Source organism: Meriones unguiculatus, chromosome 4, assembly GCF_030254825.1.
Source record: "Meriones unguiculatus strain TT.TT164.6M chromosome 4, Bangor_MerUng_6.1, whole genome shotgun sequence".
In the NCBI taxonomy this organism is placed as follows: domain Eukaryota; kingdom Metazoa; phylum Chordata; class Mammalia; order Rodentia; family Muridae; genus Meriones; species Meriones unguiculatus.
Window position 1 is genome coordinate 4,919,874 of NC_083352.1, and position 18,036 is coordinate 4,937,909.

The 18,036-nt window shown below is 46.3% G+C and overlaps 1 protein-coding gene across 1 annotated transcript in view; it reads right to left on the bottom strand.

Moving 5' to 3' along the window:
• Nucleotides 1-13,041, bottom strand: part of Nalf1 (NALCN channel auxiliary factor 1) — a 490,344-nt gene extending 477,303 nt beyond the window's left edge. Inside the window, exon 1 of the mRNA XM_060381360.1 lies at nt 11,307-13,041. Coding sequence (XP_060237343.1) covers nt 11,307-12,236 — 930 coding nt within the window. The 5' untranslated portion in view covers nt 12,237-13,041. The remainder of the gene's footprint in view (nt 1-11,306) is intronic.
• Between the last annotated feature and the right edge of the window lie 4,995 nt (nt 13,042-18,036).

The following is an 18,036-nucleotide window of genomic DNA, read 5'->3' on the forward strand; positions in this document are numbered from 1 at the left end:
GCAGAGCCAGAATTTCAACGCACTACCGTCTGGCTCTTCATCATATGGGGTTGTTTTAAATTGCCGCATGGGAGGCAGTATGTTCTGTATGTCACCCAAACAGCACCTGCACAAAATGACTCCAAAAGCGAAGTCAGTGTGAGTGGGGGACCTCAGAAGGACCCTCTTTTAGAGGAACAGCTAATGAGGGAGGCTCTGGAGGAACGGGTCTCCCCCAGGATGGCCCAGCCCAAGTGGCCAGCCTTAAATACCCATGAGCATGTAAACAACACGAAATGGATGTGGGAGTGTGTGTGTGTGTGTGTGTGTGTGTGTGTGTGTGTGTGTGTGTGTGTGAAACAGTGATAAATAAAGAAGTCAATAATCTGAGAGGGAGTTGGGAGGCACACAAGAGGTTGGAAGTGAGAAAGGAAGGGGAAGAAATGCTGTAAACGCAGTACTCATGTAAGAAATTCTAAAAAAAATTTTAATTAAATTAAAGTAAATTAAATCTATTTTTGAGTTGCCCTTATGTGACTTGCTGATTGTAAGAAACAGTAAGAGAGAGGAATTCCTTATAAAGTGACTTAAGTCTTGCTGACTTCACAGAGATAGCTATAGGAGTGAATTAGTGTGTGAAAATTAAATGGGGAAAAAAAAACAGTAGGGAAGGATCAAACCTTTCTCTCCCCATGTCACCATGACACTGCATCTTACTTGCTCAGAAGGGTTGTCTAAGAATATAATAGTGGTCAATATGGGCACAAGGAAGGAGCCACTGTGTTAATCAGGATGTCCACGTGCGTGTACCTACCTCTCCCAGGGGACGAGTGTCCGCTTGGCTTGTTAGGGTTTTCAATATTCAGACGGTCAGTGCACGAATAGGAGAGGGAGGCTGGCATCGCAGTGACGCTGCTGTGACCTCCCTTTTGGAGCTAAGTGCTATTACTAGGAAGGAGGCCTTAAGCTAAGACGGCCGGTCTTCCCTGTGAAGGACTTTCATCATCCTCACTGCAACCCTATGGCTTCCTCACTGCAGTGACTGCTGTGTGGTTCTTGCTGTGTGTTCCACGTGTCAGAAGGCAGATCCGAGATTACCTAGCAAACATAGACATAAGGCAGAGATGCTCCCCAGGGTTATGGAGGACAGTACCCAGGTCTCATCCCGCTTGCACTGATTTCACCAAATATCCGTCTACACCAGGGCCCTTCCACAGATCTGCTACTCTGGTGAATGTAGACCGTGCCTCAGACACACCGTTCACAGCCTTGGAGTCAGTGGAAGCACGGAGAGCAAAACTCACCCACGGGATGGCTGTCTCCAAGATGGAGGACCTTGCTATGTCTTGAACCTTCGTTTTCTCATGGAAATCATCTCCCCATGCGTGGAGCAGAGCACAGAGTCTTGCTTTGACCCCACTTTGTCCTCTGTATTCTGGCACTAAACCCTCCATGTCTAGTGAGCCTGGTTCAAAGCCAAGGCCATCTGCTGCTGGTTTTCCTCTCCTATTCCCCAGTCAAGAGAATACTAATTATTACAAACTGAGTAAGTGTGTGGTGCAGCGAAGAACATACAATTTAACAAGTCCTGTGCAAATACAGAAGGTCAAAGTTCAGGACACCACCACCAAAAATGCATCTTGATGTACCTGACCTTTCAATTCCCAGCAAGCTACATCACCCTCAGCTTTCCTCAAGACTATTCCTATCTTTGAGCGAGAAGGTAGAGCAGACAAGCCTGATTTTCCTCACCTCTCCTCTCTCGATGGCTGCCCCCTTGTTTAGGTCACCAACAGGAGCTGTTCCGACTGAAATACGGCCTGTGCTTCTTTCTTTCTCTCTCTCTTTCAGATTTAAATTTTTTCTTTACAATTTATTCAGTATATATCCCGATTGAAGCTCCTTCCCTCAAATCCCCCACTCCCACCCTCCCTCTCTCTTCCCCTCATCCCCTTTCCCTAGTCCACTAAAAAGGGGAGTTCTCCGCTATCGCCATCTGCCCATAGCTTGTTAAGTCTCATCAGGATTGCCTGGATCCTCTTCCTCTGTGGCCTGGCAAGGTTGCATCATCAGGGGCAAGTGATCAGAGAGCAGTCAACTGAGTTCATGATAGAGGAGCCCCTGCTCCCCTCACTCAGAAATCTACATGGAGACTAAGCTGCCAATGGGCCACATCTGAGCAGGGGATCTAGATCCTCTCCATGCATGGTTCTCCCTTGATGCATCAGTCTCCACAGGACCCCCTGGGCTCATATCTTTTGTTTTTGTTGGTCTCCTTGTGGGGCTCCTGTCCCCTCTATGTCCTTCTAATCCCATCTCCCTCTTCCTCCATAAGACTCCCTGTGCTCTACCTAAAGTTTGGCCTTGAGTCTTAGCATCTGCTTCAATCTCCTGTTGGGTGAATCCCTCAATGGAAGAATGGATACAGAAATTGTGGTACATCTACACAATGGAATACTACTCAGCTATTAAAAACAAGGAAATCATGAAATTTTCAGGCAAATGGATAGAACTAGAAAAGATCATCCTGAGTGAGATATCCAAGAAGCAGAAAGACCCACATGACATATACTAACTTATAAGCAGATATTAGCCGTGTAATATAGGACAGCCATCTACAGATCTAAAGAACCTAAACACTAAGGAGGACCCTAGGGAGGATGCTCAAATCTCATGAAGAATGGCAAACAGGACAGACACCAGAAGTAGTGGAAAAGAGGAAACAGGATGGTTATCTGCTTTCTTTTAGATTTTGAGACAGGGTTTCTCTCTGTAGCCTGGCTGTTCTAGAACTTGATTTGTAGACCAGGCTGGCCTCTAACTCAGAGATCCACCTGCCTCTGCCTCTCAAGTGCTGGGATCAAAGCGGTGTGCCCCCACTGCCAGCAGTGTTTGTGTTCATTTCTAATCTAAAAAACGGAAAAAAATAGACTGCAACACTCTTATTCCAGCCAACCTTGTTTGTTTGTTGTTTGTTTTTTAAGATTTTAGTGGAGAATTACTGAATCATTCACTCACCTTTCCAGAAAGCAAAACAGAGCCCTGTACAACAGGTCAGGATGCCATTAGGAGTGCAGCAGTGTGCACTTATGAAACCTATGTGTGAGTAACCAGAGAATTCACTCTCTCAGATGAGGAGGCACTAACTTTCATGGTGTTTGCCATGGGCTCTAATGGTTTGTTACCACTGACTGGGCAGTATTAAATATGCTCACATACAGCAGAGACACATTTTCTGAAAGATGCCAGAGAGAACCCTGTCGTCTGTCACTTGGGCAGTGTCGTGTACCTAGAAAACAGTGAAAGTAGGAGTCTAAAGCCAGCCTGTGCTTAGTTATCTAATCATTTCACTACACTTTCCTATAAATTCACAGCCAACTTTCACCGTTGGAATTTCTGTCAGCATATCTAGCAGAGGACCATATATACGTTAGTGGGCAGCACATTCCTAAAAACAGTAACTTTAACAACATATGCTATATAATGTTGATTTCATACCTAAAACCATTCAATGGTTTATAGTACTTTGAAATGAGGTTTCCATTTGATTGAAGTATATTCTAATTTAAGGCTATGTTTATTTTCTGACATGCTGCAAGTAAATCATTGTTCCTTTTTAAAAGTGGATAAAAACAAAGGAATCTGGATGTTAAAGAGCACGCTCACAGGTGATCGTGTCATCGTGTGAAGTGATGGTGGAGATCCAGCACCATCCCTGTGGTGAACAGATCAAGAGCTACAGGCACAACACGCCTTTCATCATGACTTCCTTCTTTGAGGAAGTTGGTCTCCACCCATTCTCTCTTTTCTGTGACAAACTTAATGAAAGCAGTGGGGTTTGTCTTCATTCCTCTGCAGCTTATGCCTCCTTCCACCATCTCTCTGCATATCTTCTCGTCATTCACCAGTGTGAGGTCATCAAGACACAATTGCCAAACTCATAGACCTAATTTTTAAAATGTTTTAAGTTTATGTGTGTATCTGTGTGTGCCTGTATGTGTGTGTGCGTGTGTATTTGTATATGTGTGTGTGTGCCTGTGTGCATGTGTGTGTGTGTGTGTGTGTTTGCACGTGTGTGTACACCCTATAGCACAGAATCAGAGGACAGTTGGTTGGTTCTTTCTTCCATGATACGGGAACAAGCACTGAGCTGAGGTTGTCAGTGTGGGCAGCTACACCTCTGCCCTCAGAGCCATCACACCGTTCCGTCCCTGACATGAATGCCCCTTCTGCGTGTGTGGCACTTTGACTAATTCTGTATCGTCCTCAAAACTATTTTCCTTTTCCTTAAGTTTGAATTTGGAATGTTCCCCCAAGACCCAGGCAAAAAAAAATGCTTAATTCCAAGCTTGTCGTGGTTGGGAAATGGTGGAAACTGTGAGACATGAACCCAGGAGAAGGTTTTCTGGGCCTTAGGAGTGTGCCTTTAGAGAAGAGGGGAGCCCAGCCTTTGTCTTGTGTTTCTTTCTTTCGTTTTTTTAATGTGCTATGTAGGAGGTGAGTTGTTTTTGACATGCTGTTCTGCCTTCCTAGAGGCTTACTTCATGGGGAAGACATGAAGACTGAAGGAAGTAGTTTCCAGTTTCTAAACTCCTGTGAGCCCTGTTGGCTGCTCCTAACACCTAAGTGTGTAGGTCGTCAACAGTGCAGTCAGTGAGAGTACACGCCACGTCACCACCATTTACAGCCTAGTTCAGTTCATATTTGAAATTAACAAAGTCAGTGGCAGTTCAGTTAAAAAAATGGCCAATCATTTTGAAGGGAGTCCCAGAAAAGAAAGAATTCTAAGTTTTGGACTTCCATTGAGACCATTTCTAGTGGGACATGTAGCTAGATTCCCAAATGGCAGACAAGGACACATCAGGGGACAGCAAGAAGACACAGCCATAAGGAAGTGAGGAAACCCAAAGGAAAGAGGCTGAAGGCCATTTGCTTCGCAGTGCAAAGCTCTTCTCTGCACCAGGATGGAGCAGCCAGCATAAGAAGGCTTCTGTGTATACATAAATGTGACGACCATGTTCATTTATCCCAACACAAGGGTGAACACACCGTTAATGAGATCAACGCTATCCTTAAATAAGAAAGGAAATCAAAGTATCACAAGACTTTACACGGGGATCTCTGCTATGGCATCTTGCTTATAACTGAGCGTAAAAGCAGACTGTCAAGAAAGCTAGTGATAAACCATTATTACTCAAAAATTAAACATCTCCATGAATCCAGTATAATATATAGTCTATATTATTCACTGCTTACTAAGAAAGGACATGTGTTAACCTTACCTTGCTTTGAATATTAACTATCAGAGTAAATTTGAATATTCATTAATGAAAGTATATTAAATATGTGATTTAAAACAATGGTTATTTATAATCACTTCCAGAGAGAACAGTTTCTGTTAAACAATATTTCCTGAGCTAATCTTGATATTAATCTGTGTTCATTAGCAGTATGTGTCTTGAAATAGACTATTTTCAGATGTCAAGTAGTTATTGTACTGCTTTAGAAAAAATAAAAAATAAAGAAAACATGGCTTATTAACATTATTTTAAAAATCAAAAATGGGTGATTTTTCAGGTCTGATTAAGTGAGGAGATGAAGGAATAGCTACGAGCAGGATGAAGGCCAACAGGCTACCTCGAAAGCCAGCCATATTCTTTCAGAAGTCTGGGCTTTGTAGTTTTGGATATGATAGATTTAGAAGCAGAAATAATAAGGTGGGGAATCTCAAACATCCATGGTCACTGAGTTTCTGCACTCCCATGCTCAGCCCATTCTGTGAGCATGGATGCGGTGACTTGACCATCATGAGAGCTCACCTCTCCATACCCAGCCACTTCCTTAGCTCCAAGGTTTTTCTGCCTTAGACGCTTCCCTGCCAGTAGGCAGCTCATTTCAAATCTTCCACCTTCTCACTAGACTGTCGCTCTGTGGATCTCGCTGGTTCAACTTTCATTGCAATTATTATGCACAAGAAATACACAAGGACCAAAATGGCTGAATCTAACACCCACTGGTTCAACGTTGAACAAGCTCAGGCACATGACACACACCAGAGAAATGACACCAGAATCTTTAGACATCAGAGTTTCTGAGGATGGCCAGAATCCTCCAGCATTGCCCCACAGGCACTGCAGTGATACTGTAGAAATAACTTTATGACCTAAACCAATATGAACATCCAAGTGTTCGCAACTTAGTCATTATAAGATTGACATATTTTTAATGAGAAATGAAACTAAAGCAACAGCTAAGATAATCCAAATCTAAATATTATGTTCCTTGAAACAGTTATTTATACCTTATTTTTGTAAGTTTAGCAAGAAAAAATCTTGAGTGGTTTATGATTTCCACATGAGGGAATGTGAGGTCGAGATATCTGCTTGGTCTCTTAATCGTCTGCACTTTAATTCACCTTGCATAAGCAGACAGTTACCTCATCCAACAAAAGTGATTAAAACCGACACACATCAGCATCTAGGTTATGTCCCACATAGCTGCTAGTCTGACCCAGTTACAAGCCCAGAGTTAAAAACACACTTCTAGGTCTGGACTGCTGCAGATATTTCCCCTTAATGCACATTGTAAAGTGTTTTGTTTTTTTATTTTTTAAGAGGAGGGAAATGCCAATGATAAATCAGCAATTGTGCACTGCAAAAAAAAAAAAATTCTAAGAACCATAAATCTGAATCATAAAATGATTTCGATGGTATCTTTGGCTTAAAGTGGCCCTATTCATCTGCATGACTGGACTATCTGATTCGGGAAGAGAACCATTTAGTTACAAACATGACTGAGAATAATAAAGCAGCAGCATGTTAAGTGGAGAGGTATTCTCAGACGCTCCAGCCTCTGGACGTCCACATACATGCAGTCCCTACAAACATCACAGTAATGGGGAAGGCTCAAACTTGGGATGGAAGTGGTTTAAGGTGCTGGATTTTCTTTCCAAAATCTGATTACTAGTACTGGAGAGATTGCTCGGTTGTTAAAAACACTTTTTGCTCTTTCATGGGACCTTGATTCAATGTTCAGAATCTATAAGGTGCTGTAGCAACAGTCTTTAAATCTAGCTCCAGGAGACCCAATGCTTCTTTGACCTGTGTGGAATCTTGCACGTACATTATGCACATACATATATACATAACCTAAGACAAGTATTTAAAAACCATTTCTCGATGACCTTAAAGAATGTAATATCAAAAGAAAAAAGAATGATCCCAGCTTGCCTTTCCGTTGAAGTGATAAAACACTGAGCAAACCCAACTTGCAGGAGGAAAGGGGTTATTTTGGCTTACACCATCAAGGAAATGAGAACAGGGACTCAAGGAAGGAACTTGGAGGCAGACACTGGAGCAGCAACGACAGAGGAACGCTACTCACCATGCTTACAATCCAGCTTTCTTATGCACCCAGGCCCACCTAGGAATGGCACCTCCAACTGTGGACCGGACCCTCCTACATCAATTTCCAATCAAAAAATTGCCAGACAGACATGTGTAAAGGCCAAGATGATGGAGGAAATTCTTCAGTTAGGGTCCCTCTTCCCAGGAGTATCAAGTGGACAATGCAGTTTAGCCATTACAGGAACTGTTTTGTTTGCGCATTTCTATCAAAGTCCACACCACATAACCCAAGCTCTATGACATCAAAATGGGTGAAACTATAAGCAATCTAGAATGAAAAAGAAGATCTAAACAATTATGGAAACTTCAAGTCCTTGAAATCCATGAGGGATTGTATAGTCTGTGTCTGCTAAATGCATACAATTAACTTGCTTAGATATGAGATTGTAAAAATAACACAATGAGAGTCCATGCATTCTTGGGGTTGTGAGGACTAGAATTTGCAGACATAACTAATCTTTAGACTTTGCCATGATCTGTATCAGAATCCAGTCTCAAATCTGTGTTCTTTCATCAAGTATCTGAAAGCATATTAAGTAAATAATGCTGTCAGTGACAGCAAAAGCTTACATGTAACACAAAATATATGTACCCTCAAACCTCACTTTCTTAGGATGTATTTTCTAGAATTCATAGGACTTTTTCTAAAAGTGTTGTAAGAGGAGAAAAATGTAAAAGTGAAGCATAAAAAATGATATATATTTGTAAATTGGTACTCAGAAGATGTCATTTTTATATTGTATGTAACTTGAAGATTTTGACACACTTATTATAGTCTTATTATAGGCTGAAGCCCTGTTTTTGAATAATGATATGAACTATGGGAAAAATTACCCACAACCCCTGCTACCTGATTTCTATAATACAGGACCTTAAATGGTAAAGTATAAAATACATATTTATATGTGTGTGCATTTCCTCATAAATCTGAATATTTGCTTTTTTTAAAAAGTTAAACCATCTAGCTACCACAGTAATTTTTAAAAGTACACCAGGGTACAGATTCTTTTTCTATGATGCTACAAAACAGAGAGTTTCTACAAAACAGAGAGTTTCTAAAATAAGCTGGCTGTGTTTGATCTCTACTTACCATGAACTTAAGACAACAAACAACAAAACAAACGAACAAAAGGAAACAAACCACAAGCTCATTCGCAGCCCAAGCTGGTCTGGAACCTGAAAACACTGCTTTATCCTCCAGAATGATGGATTCACTGGAAGAGAATATCATGTTCACTCATAAGTCATATGAGATGTGATTTAAAATGCGTAACTGCTCCAAACTGGTCCCACAAAACAGCTCTTTAAGAAAAGTTACATAGAATTTTAATTTAATTCACCCTTATCTTATAGAGTAGATTTCTAATGGGTGGAGAATATGAAACTAAATTTAATAATATATCTTAACTGTAAAACATTAGATGTCACTGCAGAAAATCAGTTAAAAAGCTAACACATTTCTCCTAAAATATGAATTCCACTAATTTATAATCCTAGAAGGATGTATGGTATCTTATCTATAATTTCTATTATAAACTGCTAAAGCTGCATTCCGTGAGTATGCCAGCAAATATGGAGACACAATGTGTTTCCTTTTAGCCTGCCCTCTTGGATGGCCTATCCTTTTGGCCTATCCCAGGCTCTGTCACTGCCAAAAAGGTAGAAATTTGTGCATAAGTTTGAGGAAAGCTCCTGAGAGTAGTCATTCTGTAATTGAAATTATGTTGAAATAATTAAGTGTTTTCAGAAAATCAGTTATAGTCTTCAAAATCAACAATCACTTTAAACGAACCTTCATACTTTGTATGAAGGCTTATAGATGGCTTTTTTCAGAATCTGAGAAATCGTTTATTAAACTGATAAAATATACACATATCATTTTCTACATCTAAGCAATTAGTTCATTTACCTTAAACCAAGAACACTAGCACTTTAAACCTAAATTCATGTATTTTTAAAATCATCTATTAGGAAATTGACAGCCTCCTGGCAAAAGTGATTTGCCGCCTGTCTACGCTGAGAAATGTATGCAAGACACCAGGGCGTCTCCACAATAAAGTCTACTGCATTGAGAAATGCAAGCATTCGTGTGTACTTTTCAATGGGAAGAGATGTCATTTTTAAAAGTTAGGATTTTATAGTGTTAACAAATTTTACTTTATGCAAAAATACAAATAAAATGTTAATTAAAATCTTAGAGTACCTCATAGCAACATAAAATATTCACAGTAGACATTTCTGTATGATGATAAACTCCATGTGGAGAATTACTGAAGATGAGGACAAAAAGAACCACTTGATGCGTCTGGATGCTTCCCCTCAGGTAGGAAATGACTGCAGTCACCGACAACGCAGACTCTTTCAAATACTGAGTGACAAGGGAAAGACGTGAGGGCCGACAGTCAAGGCAGCATGCAAATTCAAATTTTCACCGTGGCCCTTAACTGTAAGCTGTAATCTATGTAATACTTTGACTAGTAATAGAATTCTCAGTCATTTCCTTATCGCTATGCTTTCTGCATCAGTCCTGTCAGGATGAATGGCAATGCAGTATGTGCATTAGTCATTCGCTGCTAGTCTCTACCGTCAAGGCAGATTTTTCTTCCTAGGAATGAATTACAAGTATTTTAGAAGCATACATAGAAAACATAAATATTGACTTAACCACTGAAATGAAATTTTTGGTTAATGTGATAAACCCTTTTTAATTCAGTCGAAATTTCTGATCCTCAAAAGAAAAGAACACCCATAGGCAAGGTCGGATTAAGTCTAGACAGGCCGTAAGGTGCTCTTCTTGGGCTCTGCTAACCTAAAATAAGATCCTTTGATCTGTGTGACCCTTGACCCCTCCTCCATAGAGAGCAAGAGAAGGAGGCCCTCTAATTTGGGGTTGAGGAAGCAGGAACGAAAAAGAAAAATATGGTGTCTTAATTCTTTTGGAAAACAACACAACGTTCTTGTGGCTTTTTTTCTTTTGGAAATTGTTTTGAAAATCTAACATCCACACCTACAGAGATCCTGTCCTGCCTGCTAAAGGTCACCTCAGCGCCTTCATCCTTAGGCCTCTCTCGGGCAAGCCCTATTTCAGCACCACGGACAGCAGCACCCCCCCAGAAGCCCAGTGTTGAATGCACCAATTTCCAGGAAACTCACCTAGACCTCCCCTTTGCTAATCAGCAAGGTCACAGTCCTGACTATGATACAAGTGTTATATATTACCCAAAATTTTAACTCATAGCATCAAAGATGTGTTATTTAGTATTTCTTCATAGGATGCAAAAAAATAAAATAAAAGCAATTACATAAGGTGTTTGATTACCACCTTAACACCGAAAATCAATTGGCAGATAGCTAATTGCAGCCTTCCACTTGTGTGGCGCTCAGGCCAACGTTGCGCAGACGTCTAGGAGAAAACAGGAGGCCTAGGGAGTACAGGCCTCCAGAGTCTCGGAGGGACACCAGCTACCCCCATAAAACCCGAGAAATGTGTAGTCTGGCGGTTTTCTCCCTCCTACACCCACAGCTACCCTTTGTCTTGGTCCTGTAGCTAACCGACTTCGCAGTGCTGGAAGCGGAGAAGCGATGCGGGCAGAGCCGCGGGAAGCTCGCTCCCGCTGCCCGCGAGTACTAGCCCCCTCTCCGCTTTCCCGACACGCAGCCACGGAGTTTGAGCCAACTGCCCAGCTCCAGGAAACAGCTGAAGCCTGACTCTCTTATCTGGGAAGATGGACTCCCCTGGTGTGTGTGTGGGTGGGGGGTGGGGGGGCTGAGGGGAAGGCGCCAGGCCGCCAGCCACCTGCCAGGGGTCCCCAACTCTAGCGGGAAGTCGGGCTCTTAGCTGGCTAAACTTACACAGCCAGAGCTGGCTAGAGCACCGGGAGAGCGGAAAAGCCGCGGCACGGGAGGGAGCGCGGCGCCTACCTTGCAGTCCTCGGGACAGGACTTCACGGAGTACTCCTCCGACTGCAAGTACTTGTGCATCACGCTTTCAAACTCTTCGTACTTCTCCTGGGCGTGGTGGTCGTAGTCCTGGTAAGCCTCGATGCACTGCTTGCACATGGTCCTCTCGCCGCCCTCCGCGAGCAACACGTCCAGGCTGCAGTTCAAAGCGCTGGGGCTGAGCTGCCCCGAAAACAACTCCCAAAGTGTGTAGGAATTACAAAACGAAAGGTAAAAATCCGACAAGTTCCAGAGCGGAGTTGGCCGCGAGCCGCCGGCCGCCTGCTCCTCCCCCGCGGCCGCCCCGCGACTCCAGTTCCTGGCGCACAGGGCGTCCGCGCTCTCCACGGTGAAGCACTGGCCCGAGGAGACGCCCGGGGGGTAGCAGGTCTCCAGGCGCCACGCCGGCCTGGCGGAGTTTCCTGGAGGAGCCCCGCTCCAGCGGCTCTGGCCTCGCTCGCCCGGGCCGCCGCCGCCGCCTGCCGGCGAGGGGGGCAGGGTAGGGGACGGCGCGGCGGAGAGGAGCGTGTGTGCCTGGGTGGCGGGCGAGGGCTCCGTGCCGGCCAGGAGCGCGGGCCAGGAGGGCTCGGGCTGCCGCTGCCGCTGCTGCTGCAGCTGCTGTTGCTGCTGCTGCTGCTGCTGTTGCTGCTGCTGCTCCTGCTGCTGCTGCTGCTGCTGTTGCTGCTGCTCGTGGTGATGCTCTTCATCCTGGGTCCGAGTCAGCTTGGCCTCGGCGCAGACCCACAAGTGATCAGAGAGCAGGACCGTGAAAAACAGGAGTGAAGCCAGAGACAGTCGCCATTTCTGAGACCTCTCTGAATCGATGAACGGTTTCTCGTTCTCCCGGGGTGCTGCCAACCAGATTCTTAAGCCGTCGTCATACTGCCGACACATCCAGGCGCCCCTGGTCATATTTTGGGAACTCACAGTCCTGGCTGACTCCGCCGTGTGGGCTCCGGTGCCCGCGTCTCCACAATATGCATTGACTTAAAGGGCTTAATTTCCGTATCCCCTCCTCCCGTCCCCCCCTCTTTCTCTCTCTCTCTCTCTCTCTCTCTCTCTCTCTCTCTCTCTCTCCCTCTCCCTCTCCCTTTCTCTCTCTCTCTTTCAAGAGCTCTCTCTCTCTCTCTCTCAATATCTCACTCTCAATATCTCTCTCTCTCTCAATCTCTCTCTCTATCTCTCTCTCTCTGCCTACATAAATATTACCATACTTTGGAGAGAAATCTTGCTTCCGACCTAATCCTCAGCCAGCCGACCCCAACCCCTGGAGAGTGGGAGACAATAATGGAGAGAGAGAGAGAGCGAGAGAGCGCGAGCGAGCGAGCGAGAGAGAGAGAGAGAGAGAGGGTGAGAGAGAGAGAGAGATCAAGAGAGAGAGAGACGCGGAGGCTGGTTCTGTACCGGCCGGTGGGGAGGCTGAGCGCGGGAGGTGATGGTGGAGGTGGCGGGGTGGCTGGCGCTGCTCCTGTCACCCCGGCATTGTCAGCGCTTGGGTGCCCATGGCCCAGCGGAGGACAGCCCGCTCTCTCCTGCTAGGGGCATGCCGCGTCTCTGCCCACTGACGGCGAGCGGAGCGCCTCCCCTCCTCCCCCTCTCCTCCTCCTCCTCTCCTCCTCCTCTTCCTCCCCCTTCCTCTCCGTCGCTCGCTTCTCCTCCGCCTCCCGCGCCTACTTCGCGCTGGCTCTCCCCGCGCCCCGAGCTTGGGCGGCCGCCGACGGGGCTGTCCCTCCCTCCCACCCCCCTCCCCGCGCTCCGACTGTCGCCGCGGCCGCTGCAGGTCTGCCCGCGGGCGCCGCCGGGGGCCGAGTCGCCTGCTCTGAGCCTCGGGAGGCCACTGTCATCCTCAGTCCCCCGGCTAAGTTGCCGCCATCTTCGTCCTGGAGGCACACTTTTTTGGGGGGAGCGCTGGATTTTGCGTCATCTCCTCCCGCCCCGAGGTCTCTCCATCCTGGTGCAGTGGCGGAGGCTTGGCCCGGGGAGAAGGACGAGGACGCGCCGGGCGGTGGCTAGAGGACCCGCTGTCCGCTGCCCCCTCCGGGCCCTGTGCACCGAGGCTTTTGCCCCGGGCTTGTAGTCAATTCCCACTTTTTATTTCGGAGTCAGGACGTGGGTGAGTGGCCACGGCCGCTGTCCTGGGTCTCCAGCTTCTCCTATTCCGCTGTCCAGGGGACATGTCCGGCTAAGAGCCCCCTTTGAGGACGGGGACTGAGTGTCATCTCCCTCACTAGAGACTCCACAGCACGAGGAAGGTGACTAGAGCAGGGGCGAGGTGACTTTGCAGGCTCAGTCTGAAAGCTCTCTGGGTCCCTAGACAGCCCCACTGCGATCAGTTGTGTCCTAAATCGCTTTTATGGGTCAGAAAGAATGCGGGGCGCACTCGTGAGTGCGTCTGCCCGGATGGCACTGTGCGCGCGCTGCAGCTATGCCCACACTCTACTCCATGTCTGACCATCTTCCCTCCTACAAAGTAAGCGTCAACAAAGGTCTGTTCGGCCCTGGGGAAGCACCGGCACTACGGCGCACCCCACTGGCGCTGCGCCCGGGGGCCCTAACCCTGGAGGATTCCTCGCGAGGACCCCCGAGGACCCCCGAGGGCCCCGGAGCTCGAGCGCACTGCTCCTGCTGCCCCGCCCCGCCAGGTGGGCTGCTCTGCGCCGGGGCTTCCGCAGCGCCCTCCAGGCTGGCGCTACAGTCCGGGACTCTGGTGCCCCTTAGTGTCGGCTCGAGGAGTTCCAAGAAGGAAAAGGCAGACACAGGCTGGGAAAACCTGGGGTCCCCTGATTTCCGGTCTGACACGGGGTGGGGATGCCGGGGCAAACAGCAGTCTCCTGAGGTCTGGACAGCTCTTTCACACGCGTAGCTCCAGAGCACCAGACCTGGGATGCCAGGCGCTCTCTCTGGCAGCCAGGAACACTTAGCAGCTACCATGTAAATCTCTCTCCCCTGCATCCCGAAGCCATGAAAGAGCCTTACCAGGTGCCCTGAATCCCAAACAAGTGCCCTAAGAAACCAAAAGGAGGGCGCAACAGGATTTGTTTTCCTATCAGAGGAGCTGTGGGTATTGGGAACAGGGAAGGACTGGGATTTCTCAAACGGGAAGTTGCAAGACGCAAAGGGTGGGGTCCCTTCCTTTCGCGGTATAGTGAGATGTAGCTATACTAATTTTGCCTATTTAAATTAGGTTCTGTAAAACTATATGTAATGGTCACGAAGGAACTAGGTACAATTTGCCAACTGGTTTATGTAGAAATGCCAAGAGAGGGTTTAATAGGTCATTTGAGCACATTCTAGTAGTTTGGTTTTGTCAAATTTCTGATTAATGTCAGAATTTTTCTCCCAACAGAATCCCCCAAATCCTGTGTATTAACCAGCCCATGAGGAGTCTCTCCATCTCTGCACCGCACCCTGCAGCCACGGTCTCATTACAGTAAACACACGGAGGCCTTGGAGGTACTCTCCATCGTTTTCCACCAGAATGGCGTGGGTGCTATGGGAAATAACCAGAAGCAAATCCAAGTTAGAGTCACAACTGAATCAGGCGCAGTGTCACAGGCCTGTACTTTAAGCTATTCCATATATGAAGAGAAGCAGAGGGTGCCCACATATTTGTGACATCTAGAATAATTCAGAGTGGACTGGGACACGGGAGCCCTTCTTGCCTGAAGCAACATACCAAGACAGGCACAAGCGATTCCAAAGGTGTGCGCAATCCCTGCTGGCTGTCTCCTCTGTCCCCCTCACGTTTATATCATGAAGCCTCTCTTCTGTCATACTTACTAGGTTGCTATATTAGAACGTTGTTGTGTAGAATTCATAATCATATTTATTAGGCACTAAGCATTCTTTCCCATACGTCCTACACCTATCTCCCCTGCTGCGCTGCTAATTTGAGTCCAGATGCACAGATTTTAGTGGTGGTTTAAATGAGTAGCTTGTCTCTCACTGTAAGCTGCAGATCCAATCTGAAGGAGGACTGCAGATGGGAGAGAGAAGAAACACAACAAATGGAATTGAAAGACTGTGGCTCACCAACAAGAAAAAGATGCAAAGCTTTGGTTATTTTTTAACATCATTATTATGCAGATGTAGCTAAATTACATCTCAAAAATAACTCTATGATACTTACACTAAGTTAAAACACTAATGTGTAAATCTGATCCTGTGACAGATGGGAGTTCGTTCTTTGTTTTTAGACTTTCCTGGGCTCTTCTTTTCTTGAACACTTCTTATGAACTGAATATTTTAAAATAAGACAACCTCAGGATGTAACTGTTCAAAGTAAGTCATCTCCTCCTTTGCTAGCCCATAACGGTTCTGGAGTGAGTGAAGAAACTCTGGGATACTTCACATGTCTGAAGACAAGGCACTGAGTGCAGGAAAGCCAGGGAGCTTAGACACGGGAGGTGGAGAATGCAGTGGCTGAGTGATGCTCCAGGGCCTGCAAGCAGCATTTGAGTGGGACCAGGATGGACATAGTACTGGCAGCATTGACTGGGACCCAAAGGGTTCCTTTAGAAGGTGGAACACTCCTTTTGAAGAATGGTAGGGTAAAAACAAAACAAACAAACAAACAAAACCCCTTGAACTTGGGGATGAATGACCAACCGGTATGTAAGCTATTGTATGTTTATGAGGAGGAGGCAGAGCCCGAGAGCAGAGAGGGCGGGGCTCCATCAGGAGCAGAGCTGTGCAGTAAGCAAAGCATTGTGGGTTTTTCCCAAAAGGGGTTTATGGAGGAGACAGAGATGAGGATTTGAGTGTTATTTCTCATCAAGCGCACTGTGCAGTTAACGCTCAATCACAAGACATAGGTTCAAACCATACGCCAGCCAGACTAGTAACTGTTGGTTCTCCTTAGGTTATCAACTAAAATTCTGCACACTGGAAGAGAAAGAAGGCAAAGAGCGTGTCTGGGAGTGAGGTTCATTTATCGGGAGAGGCGGGTTGTGGAGTCTAGAAATGCCCACATAGGTTTAACCTCTGAATGTGACTGTGACTAACAGCACAGAGCAGCTTCATCACACCAGCATGGAGAATTTGTGGGGTAAGAGAGTGCCACAGGCACATCTCATGCAGAGTCAGGTTGCAGGGGAGCTTTGTGCACCTCCATTTTTCTGTTACAAATATAAGATACCTTCTTCACCCCTACAGTTAAAGTGCATTAAAATTTTTAGCCCGAGAGGGCGACAAAAATTATAATCCTCTAGCAAAATCCATTGTTAATGTCTTCTTTTTCCACTCTGAATTATTCTAGATGTCACAAACATGTGGGCACCCTCTGCTTCTCTTACGAAGTTTATGTGTTACATGTAAACGACAGAACATTCCTGTTATGAGCATATTAGTCACAAAGAGAAAGGCTGTGTTTTCAGCATTCAGATATTGGGGGGGAGTCTGCACCAGCATGTCTACCTTAAAATGCACTTAATTAACTTAGGGGTGTGCGGCTGCCAGTGTGGAAAGTGAGAAAGGCAGCTCCTGGTCTGTTTCCCCTTCCATTACTTGGGGAACACCGCCAGGTCATCAGGCTCGGTGGCAAGCACCCTAACCTGCTGAGCCAGGCATCTGTCCTGGGTAGGTTTGCTATTGCTGTGATGAAATGCCATGACCAAAAGCAAGTCAGGAGGAAAGGGTTTATCAGCTCACACTTCCCCATCACAGTCCATCACTGAAGGAAGTCAGGGTAGAAGCTCAAACAGGGCAGGAACCTGAGGCAGGAGCTGATCCAGAGACCATGAGGGTACTGCTTACTCGCTTGCTCAGCGTGGTTTGCTCAGCTGCTTTCTTATAAAACCCAGGACACCAGCTCAGGGATGGCCCACCCACAGTGGGCTGGCCCTCATCCGCTAGTCACTAATTAAGAGAATGTCCCACAGCTGGATTTTATGAGATTGAGCTTCCCTCCTTTTGGATAACTCCAGCTTGTGACAAGTTGACATAAACTGCAGCACAGCTGTCCAGCCTGTCTACGTTTTTAAAAAGTCGTTAAATGTAAAGCGCCAACACAGAGCAGATCGTCTAATTATTAGGATAAGCAGGGCTGAGGTGTTTCTCTGTTGGCAAAGTGCCTGCTGCACAAATGTATTGACCTGGGTTCCAGTCCCTAGCACTCCCATACAGGCTGGGAAAAGTGGGGTGCATCTGTGACCCCAGCATTGCCGGGAGGCACAGGCGGATCTGTGATGCTCACTGGCTGGCAGCTTCATTCAGCTAATGCACACCACATTAGTGAGACACAGCCACAAAACAAGCTTCAGACTAGTCAAGGAAGACATCCAACACAGTCTTCTGAACACACACACACACACACACACACACATGCACTCACTCACATGCACACACATGTACACACATGTACACACATGTGCACGTATACATGTGCACACACTCACACGCACCAGAAGAAATGTAGGACTAGCAAGTCTCCTGACTTCCTCTGCTGACTGCTTTCTTCCAGACTTGTGCTGGCTAACAAGGCAGGACCAGGACCTTCGTTTGTGTTTCCGCTCTGTTCAAGCCCGGTGACCTTCAACCTCCGATGAGTAGAGTCACAGGGAAAGAGTGAGACTTAGTCCTCTTGGGAGCTGCTCAGGGGAATTCAGGAGAGACCTGAGGAAGCTGACTGTTGAGCAAGTGTTCTCCGGATATCTGGATGCAAGTACCACAGGCTCGGTGCGTAGCTGAGAGAGCCCTGTTGGAATGGCTGCTC